This window comes from Notothenia rossii (genome assembly GCF_949606895.1).
Source record: "Notothenia rossii genome assembly, chromosome: 6".
NCBI classification, from domain to species: domain Eukaryota; kingdom Metazoa; phylum Chordata; class Actinopteri; order Perciformes; family Nototheniidae; genus Notothenia; species Notothenia rossii.
The window spans coordinates 33,601,374-33,613,873 of NC_136909.1; the positions used below are offsets into that span (position 1 = coordinate 33,601,374).

Consider the following 12,500-nt stretch of genomic DNA (forward strand, 5'->3'; position numbering starts at 1 on the left):
GCTACAATGGGTGATCTGTTTGGTATTTTGAAAAAAAAACTTCACAGACATGTTTTGTATAGGTATGGCCCTACAATATATGTTTCAAGTATAGCATGATAGGTCCACTTTAAATGCTAAATATATGTTTGAGGTTAATTAGGGACATCACCTCTATTACACACTGAAATTGTTACACTATGGACAAGTCCAGATCAGTTCATATCTAAGTAAGGGTTTCATTTTTCTGTGATTCCCTTAGGAAAACTCCGCAGACGGCAGTTTTACTCTCAGCCTCTGGAGAATGGCCGGGTCCTCTTGCAGGGCTCCACCTTCACCTACCAGGACATCCTGGACCAGTTGCTGGTCTACACACCTGAAACAGTCAGCGGGGGTGCAGATGAAATGGGTTTCACCCTCACCGATGGTATCTATAAACAAACGGGCCGCCTGGAGTTCACCATGGACGTCAGGAGGAGCGAAGGACCCCACATGACCGTCAACAGAGGCCTGCAGCTCCCGGCAGGTGAGAGTGGATGGGAGGACTTAATGTTGATAAAAAGGTCTCAGAGAGTCTTAGGGTTTAAAGAGACTTAATACTGTGAATGGTTTCAGGATCCTCGATTAAGATCACAGAGCAGAATCTGAAAGGTACTGACATCGACTCAGACAGCCTGAAGCTCCGCTACGTCCTGACAAAAGACCCTCCGGCCGGCAAACTGCAGCTCAGCCAGAGCGGAGATGTGGAGAAGATTTCTGTCAAAGGTGCCGTACAGAGCTTCACTCAGGAGGACGTCAACAAAGGTGCCAGTGTGCTTTTATGATGTTAAAACTTGTGATGTAACTTTTATGAAAGCTAAAGCTATTTATATTATCCGTAATTCTGCTGAAGTCTTTGCTCTTTCCTCAAGAAACATTTTTGAGAAGCAAAGTGTATTTGTTGTATAAATGTTATTGTTTTATACATGAAAAACACCTGTTTTTTTTAGGTTTACATCTCAAACCAGTGGTAATGTCAGTGCTAGTATTCCTCTCAATTTAAAAACACTTGCCCATAAACCCAAATACTTCCAGAAGATATAGAGTGGTGCAGGAATGAGTCTTAAAACCCGGAAATGAGTCATCATTTGACCACTTCCAGTGGCCTTGACTGCACCACTCTTGCACTGTAATACAAAAAATATACTTTTGAACATATTCCAGTATATGTTGCATGTGCATGGAGCTGACATTGGGTTAACACTGTCCCTCCCTTGCAGGCCTGCTGCAGTACAGCCATGAGAAAGGGGAGAAGGGGGGCAGCCTGTCGTTCAAGTTCAACCTGGTTGATCCCGAGGGCAACAAGCTGATCGACCAGTCCTTCTTCATCAGCGTGCTCGGTAAGGCTTCCTCATTCCTCTGTTAGCCGCTGTGCTCAAGCAACATGAAGTGTTGCATCATTTGGTGGAAAGAAGAGGCGATTACTACAGATTCATCCCTTCGCACCTTGGACAAATCCCGAATGTGAATTGCGCATAGACACTGTTGTTGCATCTCAAATAGATTTAGGTCAGAGATGATCTGAAATGGGCGTAAGAAAACACTTATCAAGCGTATTTTAAGGAAGAATTTCATTCAGATGTAGCCCATTTTAGGAACAGATGTCAGTGTCTCAGTTGGATTGTTTCTTGTCGATTGTGACGGTGAAACCTCCACCAATACATCTCCTTTCCACTCACTCCCTTCTTGGGACTCAGCAGATACAATCCACACTAATACAGCTGCTGCGGACTGAAGGAGTGTCCCTCTCGGTTAAACATGATGTGCTCATATCTTTCCCAGTTAACGTTTTATCTTGTTCTTTATCTTTCACCTCCGTTTTTCTCTCTTATGCTCTCTCGTGGCCGTTCATATCCCTTTCAACCACACTGTCCTCTGATTACTTCCCTGTTCTTCCTCTCAATCTCTCCCAACCATTTGTCCATACTTCTCAAACCTGTATCACTCCTTCACACCGATGTTGTACCTCGTCCCCCTTTGCTGTCACTGAACCTTATCAGTTTCTGGTTTTCCACTTGTTGTTGTCATTTCTCTATTCCCTAACACTGCTCCTGTTATCTTCTCTCTTCTCCCACTCTGAATCAGTCTCAGCTCCTCCGCTGTTTCAGCCCGAGGACGAGAAATTGACTCTCAATATTTGTATCTGCTTTTGGATGAATTGTTTTCACAAATTTCGCAAGAGCCTCTATGCTTTCCCTAGATTTATTTTTGCTCCGAAGGGTTTCTTTTCCTTCCTTCCGGTCTTCTTTTTACGTGAATAACCTTCTTCTTTTTCTCTCCTCCAGAGGACCGCCTTCCTCCGTCTGTGGTGGTAAACAAAGGCCTGATTCTGGATGAAAACACGATGAAGAAGCTGACCACGCTGCAGCTGTCTGCCAGCGATCAGGACAGTGAGCCGGGGGAGCTCATCTATCGCATCACCAAACAGACGAGCCTGGGTCACCTGGAGCATGCCAACAGCCCAGGTACCAACACAAACACTAACAACCAAACTCACTCTTCCTATCTCCATTTAGCAATTGAAACAATTATTTTGCACTACGTCATCTTAAGCTGTTTTTATGCAAAGTAAACAAATTAAATGCACAAAGAAGTGGTTATTCGCTTCCCGCTATTAAACAATCCTGCCCCGGTTGAATGGATTCCCCACATCGCCCAGCGCTCTCGCAGCATGCTAATTAGCTGGATGTTAACACCACTCTCTGCTCTCTGAGCATCAGCTCACCTCCGGAGCCACAGAGCAGCTCTGGATAATTACCGCTAGCCAGCCTGTCATTCCACGCTAACACGCACAGCTAGCTGCTCCTGTGGGATATCCTGACAGCCTACAAGGAATGTCAAAGTAACAGCACAGAGAGCTACGTTCCCACTTTTAAGCCAAATATTCCCAAGTAACTCAAGGCCGTTGTTCACCAATCAGGAGCAATGTAACATTAATTTAAAAAAGGAATTTGAAGAGAGAGACCACTAGAATGAAACCTAAGTCACGTGGCCGGACACAGTATGTAAGATTGTTAGCTGGTCTACTAATCTTCTAATATCATATTGATTGTGGTAATTTCTGAAGGACAATATAGATCAGAATACCCATAATGCTAATCACATCTTCAAGTCTGCTGACTAGAGTACTATCGAAACGTCACTTGGCTCCACTCGTGTTAATTATTGTCAAGGTGTCACACTTAACAAGCTCTGCTCTGTGGCATTTGTTCTGTACCAATGTTATCCTACATTCTGAAAATGTACTGTGTGTACCACATGGTTATCTTTATAATATTATGTATTACAGTTTATAAACAGAAATCCACTTCATTTAAAGTCAGAGTATGTAACTTTTGGCCCCCTTCTTTTACCAAGGCTTAAAAAGAACCAATGATTATTTATATGTCCTGCACTTAATTTAAATAGTGACAGGAAAAGATACGATACATGATATATCAATCCAAGAACATCATGTACTGTAGGATCATAACCCAAATAGAAAGCAAAAAAGATAGTTTAAATATTTAATATTTCATAATGTTAAATGTTTAGTGCAGCTGAGGGTCCATCGGAATACTTTGTGCATTTCTGTGGGCCAATATATCAACACACTCAAAAGATACTTATAGTTGGACTTCATCATCATCTGTCAGTGAGGTCAAAGTCAATTATCTATCCCTCTGTAATATTTTTGGGTTGTTTCACTGAATTTCTATCCTCATATCAATGCAGAATTACAGATTAGGTTGACAGCACATCAAAAGTGATGTAGATACTGTGAAACTGTTGAGACATTATTTTGATTTGAAGAAGGCAATAATGCCTAACAGAGCAGTAAGTGCAGCTAGGAAGCCTTAGATAAACACAAGTCAAGCTTCTTAAAAAAATATTTTAATCTTTTGACTCACTGTGGGAGAAAAATATATAATTACATTTGGCCAAAATTGGTATTTTGTGTCAAGAAAATACATTTCAATTTAATATGATGGGGAAAATAAGCAGGTATTTTCATCCCTGACTGAGACAGCTGCCTGTGCCTGTCCCGATCATGATGATGCATAAACATCCAGCTGGGAAATAGATGACACAAGGGAAAAGGGCCGTCGACTTCAACGCGTCTTGCTGTGTCAAAAGTTGACGTGAAGAAGATTGATGTTACAAAGCTTCCATTTCCATTTCCTTAATACCCTCCATGACGTGTTGAAAAAGACGTTTCATCCATCCTGCCTGCTTGAGGAAATAATTTTGATCCTATCCTGGGGACGTAAAGATTTTACTTTCCCATCAAAGTCATCAATGGAACAGAATGTCCATTTATACATGATTTACTTCATACAATGACAGGCCTGTTAAAAATGGTACCTGCCTATTTAAAATGATAGGAATCGCATGCCGTGCACCCATCTGGTATTAATATAGCAATTTATATGATGATTTTTTATTTGTTCAACGTCCGTTATGAAATGAAATGAGAGAAATTTCAGTTTGGATACATTCTCTCCTTTGCATTCATCAAACCTACATTTTCAACCATAAATATGTTAAAGGTATCACACAAAGAACTCAATTGGCTCTTTCTGAAAGGGTGACGCACGTGTCTTTAAGCAGCCAGCCTTAACAAATCAGCAGAAATTGAACTCCTGTGATGAAACATTTCTTTTTTTAGACAATTGCCTTTAGATTCATGCAGAGTTTTGTTTGATCGCTGCAATCAAACCTGATTACGTTTCCTACTGAGTTTTAAGAGTGAGGAGGAGCTGGAGCCTCCTAAAAAGCCTTTACTTTAACTCCACTTTACAAAAAGTAAAGCCAACAAAGAAAAGAGAAAAGACACAGTGTGTGATCTGAAACTAAATGGCAAGGGGGGGGGGGGGGGGTACTGTCTGCAAAGACAAAAACTAATTGTAATCATAAATATAACCAGAATAATTGGTCCGAAGACAGTTGACACTAGAATCCAGTACCGGAAGGATTGTGAGGAAAACCACCAAATGTATAAATAACTAACGCAAACAGACTGTGGCAGCATGTGTTTAAATAGAAAGATGGATAGAACAGATGTCCTATTGATGTTTGTAGTGTTTTTGTCTGCATACTGTGAGTGTGTGTACGGTGATTGTACAACTATTCTTCTTCCCTGTCCAGGCACCAGAATCAGCACATTTACCCAGGCCGATCTTGCATCGCGCAGCATCCAGTACGTCCACACCAGTGAAGAAGAGAAGCATGCTGACCAGTTCTCATTCACTGTGTCGGACGGGACAAATGAGGTAAATAAGAGGGTCAACTCTGGGAAAAGTAAAAAGGTATTTTAAGACTGATTAAAGATGGTTAAGTTCAGTTTGGTCACATAATGAAGTAGCTCAAGAGGGTACCTTGAAGAACGCGTTGATGTTAAATTTGAACTTATGTTACATCTCATATGAGTTCCACAAAGTGAGGCACTGGTAGAGTTGACATTATTCTTATGAGGAGAGAACAAGTTGTATTGTTGCATCTCTCAGTAGGAGTTTGTCCACAATGGAAAACAAAGTGGACCAAGTGAGGTTCCCTGGGGTACACCTTAACAAGACTTTATTAGCACCTATGGCCCCTCCAAGGCTAGGATGTATTAAATATAGAGGTGTTTTTTGTAGATTGCATTATTTAGAAACGTTGTCCCGTCCCCCTTCCCCAGCGCACACACAAAAACAAGCTATGTTCTCTTTCATTACTGTGTGGTTGATGTAAAAAATGGTATGTATTGCCTCACCATGACCTTTTTTTATATAGCCTGTAGCCAGGTGCAAAGTAAGTTCCCACAAAATTGCCCGCTCAGTGTAGACATTCCAATCACATTCAAGTTTAGGAAAAAAACACTCTGTTCTAAGAGGTGAGTCTGGCATGTACGCAATTTGTGCTTGAGCACCTTCTAACAATAACATTCCCCACTTGGCACGTCTGCGTTTTTCAGTTCTCATGCAGTGCTCGTTCTCCACATAAAAGCCCCTTCAGACTTCTTTGTCATTGGCCTTTTGGTTGCGAGACTAAGCTTTTTGGCATAAATATATTGCAATCCTTTTTATAAATGGATTAGTAAAATTATTTTGACCCCTAGTAAAGCAATTACATTTTAATATATAATCTAAAAATAAATATATATTTAATCTTAGGAACCCCAAGCTTTCAGAGCGGTGAGGAAGCGGTACTCAAGCCCTTCCAGCTCCCCCCACCCCAGTATGCCTCATGCATAAATCTGCCTTGCTAATCCAGACTAATGAGGACCACAAGGACTTGAGTAAACATGTGAAAAAGGTCATTTGGCCTTCACGCCTGGCTGGCTACAGTGTGTGGGGGCTTTTGTGGCCACTGTAGTGGTAAGTGCTTGTGAAGTGGTTTAGTGTTTTTACTTTTGTTAAAGCTCCTCTATCTAGTTGGGAGGCTTTTTCAGTTTTTTGTTAGAAAAGAACGGCATATTAATAACCAAGTGTTCTGCATTAAAGTTCAGTTATATTTAATTTTAAATGTGAACTGCTACCCCCGCGACCCGACCACGGATAAACGGGAGAAGATGGATGGATGGATGGATGGATGGATGGATGGATGGATGGATGGATGGATGTAATGTGTAACTAAAGCAGCATTTTTTACTCATATGTGGTGGAATGAGATACCTCAAGGGCATGGCGGTTCATAGTATCTGTTAAAACTGAATTCTTTGCTATTTCAGTAATGTGTTAACTTTTCAACCGAATGTAATTTTCTGGCTTGACTAAAACGTTCATAGGTAGGGAAAGATTTTTGATATATTCAGCACCATTACAATCATCATTCGTCTCAGTGCAAAATCGTAAATAAATGTAAAAGCCAAGTATCTCCACCACCTTTTCATTAGTTACAAAAAAAATCAACAAACACAATCAGTTTTTTACTAAAAGCATACCAATTATTTATTGGTTCTTATCCATTGGAAACATTGTTCAAACACTCACATTGTAGGTTGGAAAATGTGTGAACCCCTATACTTTAACAAAAGCTCGCTGATTTGGCAAACCTTGTTTTAATCATTGAAACAAGATTATAGTGAAGTGTTGTTTGAGCTGTTTTTACTTATGATAATCACTCAAATATTGAAAATAAATATGTAATTACACAAGAAGCATCTGTTGATGTAAAACCATGCCTCTCAAAAAAGATCCCAGAAGACCTACGATCAATAGTTGTTGATTTGCGTAAAGTTGGAAAAGATAACAAAATAGTGAAGTTATTTATCGGCCCATATTTACACATATTTTCTATAAAAATAGCTAATTTATTACTGTGGCTTTACTATAAGCCTACACAGATGGCCCCCAGAAAAGATGTCTCAAAAGGCACAACGCAGAATAATCAATGAAGTAAAAAAGAACCCGAGAGTAACATCTGAAGACTTGTAGGTATCATTGGATCTAGTTATCAAATTTCATGAGGTTATCATACGCAAAACCTTGTACAGCCAGGCACCATGGCAGCAGACCACAGAGGAAGCCACCAAAATAACAACACTACTCGGAAATCCTCGTTGTGATAACTGTTTGGAAAGGGTTCAACGTTTTCATTTATTAAACCTTAAACACGGCTTCATATTGTCCTGTGTTTGTCTCCAGGTTGCCCAGACGTTCTACATCACCATCAAGCCAGTGGACGACTCCCTGCCTCTGCTCCAGGTTCCTGGCATGAGAGTCCAGGAAGGAGTGAGGAAGACCATTACTGAATTTGAGCTAAAAGTCACTGACGCAGACACTGAGGTAACACACAAATCCCTGAAAATCTAGCAACTTTCACCATCAGTTTATTTATTTATTTCACCAGTTCAGCAAAGAGCGGGACCCCCATATGATAGATGGTGATCATCCACTAAGCCGGCCAAACTAAGCTGTGTAAGCTTCTGTATATAAAACCAGCTTTTCTCTACAGCTTCACCTTCTCTGGCAACAACATCATAAAGGCTATTTCCTTCTCCAGCCCCAGACACTCATACACTGTAAATCCCATAAATCTTAAACGCAAGTTATTTCCTGTTTATTTTTGTTTTTGTTTACCATCTGTGAACAACCATGCCTACATCTAGGGCAATTAGAAATATCCCTACTTTCAGAGGAGGACATTTAGAAGCAACTAAGGACCTTAAGTAAGCTGAGGGTTATTATTTTCTTCTCTAGTAAACATTTCCCACAGTTTGGTTGTTAAAGTTGCAAGAAAATAACAATGACTTTTATTTATAAAGCATTAAACAGAAGTTTTTTAAAGAATATTCAACGAACATGTACTTTCACCTGAAGATCCTCACCGCTCATTCAAAACACTTTTCCTCTCCCTCCGTTGTTGCTGTTAACTACCTCCAGGCGGAGTCCATCGTCTTCACCGTTGTCCAGGCTCCTCGTCACGGCACCGTTGAGCGCACGAGCAACGGCCAACACTACCGTCAGACCAGCAGCTTCACCATGGACGACGTCTACCAGAACCGCATCAGCTACAACCACGACAGCTCCAACTCGCTCAAGGACCGCTTCACCTTCAGCGTGGCAGATGGCACCAACCTGCTCTTCATGGTGGAGGAGGGTGGAAAGGAGGTGTGTGTGTGTGTGTGTGTGTGTGTGTGTGTGTGTGTGTGTGTGTGTGTGTGTGTGTGTGTGTGTGTGTGTGTGTGTGTGTGTGTGTGTGTGTGTGTGTGTGTGTGTGTGTGTGTGTGTGTGTGTGTGTGTGTGTGTGTGTGTGTGTGTGTGTGTGTGTGTGTGTGTGTGTGTGGACATATTTAGCACATCAAGAACGCTACATTTGCAGATTGTGTTCTGGTGTGTGTGTGAAAGAGGCAGCATCTTGACGTATTTATTACAGCTAAATGATTGAATGAGCAGTGTTACTGTAGATGTGTGTTTGTGTGTGCACGCTCTGACCTTTTTATGACAAGAGGGGTGAATCAGCAGTTTGTGTATATGCTCTTATGCTACCATTTGTGCAAGGACCAAGAAAGTGACACGTTTGAAAATAAATGTTTTGCAGTGAGGCCAAGTATGGTCATTAAGGAAAAGTAAGGAAATATTTTGGAAAGTGTCGACACATTATGAAAAAAGGGCCTTTTGGGAAAAGAAAAGACGTACTGTAAGGGGAAATGTGAAGACGTTGGGGAAAAACATATGTATATGTACAGTGGGGCCAAAAAGTATTTAGTCAGCCACCAATTGTGCAAGTTCTCCCAAAGATGAGAGAGGCCTGTAATTTTCATCCTAGGTATACCTCAACTATGAGAGACAAAATGAGAAGAAAAAAAATCCAGAAAATCACATTGTAGGATTTTTAATTAATTAATTGGTAAATTCCTCGGTAAAATAAGTATTTGGTCACCTACAAACAAACAAGATTTCTGGCTCTCACAGACCTGTAACTTCTTCTTTAAGAGCATCCTCTGTCCTCCACTTGTTAACTGTATTAATGGCACCTGTTTGAACTTGTTATCAGTATAAAAGACACCTGCCAACAACCTCAAACAGTACATGTCCAGGCCCGTCTGAAGTTTGCTAGAGAGCATTTAGATGATCCAGAAGAGGATTGGGAGAATGTCATATGGTCAGATGAAACCAAAATAGAACTTTTTGGTAAAAACTCAACTAGAAGTGTTTGGAGGAGAAAGAATGCTGAGTTGCATCCAAAGAACACCATACCTACTGTGAAACATGGGGGTGGAAACATCATGCTTTGGGGCTGTTTTTCTGCAAAGGGACCAGGACGACTGATCCGTGTAAAGGAAAGAATGAATGGGGCCATGTATCGTGAGATTTTGAGTGACAACCTCCTTCCATCAGCAAGGGCATTGAAGATGAAACGTGGCTGGGTCTTTCAGCATGACGATGATCCCAAACACACTGCCTGGGCAACGAAGGAGTGGCTTCGTAAGAAGCATTTCAAGGTCCTGGAGTGGCCTAGCCAGTCTCCAGACCTCAACCCCATAGAAAATCTTTGGAAGGAGTTGAAAGTCTGTGTATTTCCCAGCGACAGCCCCAAAACATCACTGCTCTAGAGGAGATCTGCATGGAGGAATGGGCCAAAATACCAGCAACATTGTGTGAAAACCTTGTGAAGACTTACAGAAAACATTTGACCTCTGTCATTGCCAACAAAGGGTATATAACAAAGTATTGAGATCAACTTTTGTAATTGACCAAATACTTATTTTCCACCATAATTTGCAAGTAAATTATTTAAAAATCAGACAATGTGATTTTCTGGATTTTTTTTTCTCATTTTGTCTCTCATAGTTGAGGTATACCTAGGATGGAAATTACAGGCCTCTCTCATCTTTTTAAGTGGGAGAAACAATTGGTGGCTGACTAAATACTTTTTTGCCCCACTGTATATAGAAAACAAAAAACTATTTTTACATCATTTTTGTTATTTCTTATTTCCTTCCTGATAATCATCTAAAATCCCCTTAAATCAATCTTCCTAACTATTCAGTGGCTCATTTAGTTGACTATAAAATCATTGGTCTGGAATGCATTGCATGGGTCCTCACAAGTGTAGAAATATAAATGTGTGTGTGTGTGTGTGCATGTGTTTGGTTAATGTCAGCTTTATGGAGGTAGTTATAAGCAAGCCTCAGGGTGAACAGGCTGCAACGCTTGTCAATGAAGTCTTCAGTCTACCTACTGTCACTACAAATAGTCCATGTGATTAAACTGAATGACAGCAGGCAGGTATTGATATCCCTGATCACACACACACACACACACACACACAAACATTGAGGGTCAATTATTTCCCATTGGAGCTGCCTTGTGATTTGATAATGTACACACTCCTGTAATGCCTTTTGGATGAATGCATCCTTCAAATGGCATTCGTCGAAGTTGGTCTGAGCAGAATCTGTATGATGACTGGCTGATCCCATAGGGGGCAAATCAATAAAGTAATAAGCTGCAGGGCTCGTGTGTTTGCCATTTGTCATCTTACGTAAATATAACTCATGATGACTCTTCCACTTCCTGTATACACAAAACATTCTGAACAAAGTTGGTTTAACTTTAATAGGAAAGTAGTCGTTTTTCTTTTCATGACTTATAGGCCATTGGGAGTTATTTAGAAACTATTTTTTGATTTTACGATAAACACGTAATGTTGGGAATAAAATGACTTTTTGTGACTGTCCATTGAAATCTTAAAAATGTGTTTTTAATTTCAACTACTTTGGCTTTCCAGGTTGTAACAGCTGCTCCACAGAAGTTTAAGATTGATATTCTGCCGGTTGATGATGGCACGCCGCGTATCGTCACCAACCTGGGGCTGCAGTGGCTGGAGTACATGGACAACAAGGTACACAACGTCCTCTACATGAACGTCTGCAGACAGACTCTGTAGTCTTTGATTAGTTTCATAGTGATGTTTAATGGCTCTAGGGGGAGTAATGAACCCTGTCATTGAGATCAGCTTTCTAATTAACCTCTCAAATTGCTGTTGTTTTTGGTTCCAATTGAAGACTGATTTCACTGGATTCTTTAGAGATAAAAAGGTGTCAATGAGCAGGAGTATTGCAGTGGTCTGTGTGCTAAGCAGGCTCAAGTCAAAAGGAGAATGATTTGACTGTGCAAACACAGATCTGTCTTCTACAACCAATCACAGTTACATATAAAACATGTCCTTGTGACTGACAGAAGTGCAAAGAGAAGCTCTATCACTGTTTGCTCACTATCTGTAATTTACTTGCCCCCCCCTGCTGGTTCAAACACCACAACACAATGCGACCATCAGTTTCAGTAGCAGTGTTGTCACTTTGGTTATTCATCCTGAGGCTGCTCTGTCTTTACTATGCAGGTAATTAAGTATTGGATGTTTAATTATAGAAGGATATTAGCAAACAACACCAAAGTATTGTTGGTTGCTGGCTCAGATACCTTAAATAAAGGTAAGTGTATAATTTTTAGGATACCATCGTACTTTACATTAGTACCATCGTACTTTACATTAGAGGACAATTTTCATTTTTACTTTTGGAAAATGATGTGAACATATGACACCCCAACAAATGTAAAAGTGAAATAGTAAGTAAGGAATAATGTGCAGCGAGGACTTAATTAAACGAAAAATGCACACCGACATGGTGAAATATAAAAAGATAAACCAAGTACTTTACTCACAATATTGATTAAAAATGTTTGTATTGGGTCTTCTAAGAAAAAAATGGTCTGATCCACGTTGACTAACAGCTGGATCTGCGGTGACAGCAATATTACTTAAATAGGCGGCAGGACTGATTGAGGTTTACTGTAACTGTCCCAGTCTCTTCACATATTCTTGTCTATTAACCAGTTTTTACACAATGCCAGAGCCCATACTTATTGGGGAAAGATAGCCATCATATATCCAAAGTGTTGTGTTCTCCGCAAATATAAGAAAGAATATTCAAAAAGTATTCTATGGTGTTTTCTGATGGAGAAAACTAATGTTTGTTGTCCACAGCTGACGATAAAATGGCCAGACTTCTTTCT

The 12,500-nt window shown here is 40.4% G+C and overlaps 1 protein-coding gene across 1 annotated transcript in view; it reads left to right on the top strand.

Annotated features, from left to right (window-relative positions):
- fras1 (Fraser extracellular matrix complex subunit 1) overlaps window positions 1-12,500 on the top strand; it is a gene marked incomplete at its 5' end in the record, with an annotated part of 207,349 nt that overhangs the window by 172,095 nt on the left and 22,754 nt on the right. The window contains 8 exons of the mRNA XM_079689876.1: window positions 242-505; window positions 595-783; window positions 1,239-1,358; window positions 2,304-2,483; window positions 5,146-5,270; window positions 7,626-7,766; window positions 8,364-8,591; window positions 11,215-11,328. Coding sequence (XP_079546002.1) covers window positions 242-505; window positions 595-783; window positions 1,239-1,358; window positions 2,304-2,483; window positions 5,146-5,270; window positions 7,626-7,766; window positions 8,364-8,591; window positions 11,215-11,328 — 1,361 coding nt within the window. The remainder of the gene's footprint in view (window positions 1-241; window positions 506-594; window positions 784-1,238; window positions 1,359-2,303; window positions 2,484-5,145; window positions 5,271-7,625; window positions 7,767-8,363; window positions 8,592-11,214; window positions 11,329-12,500) is intronic.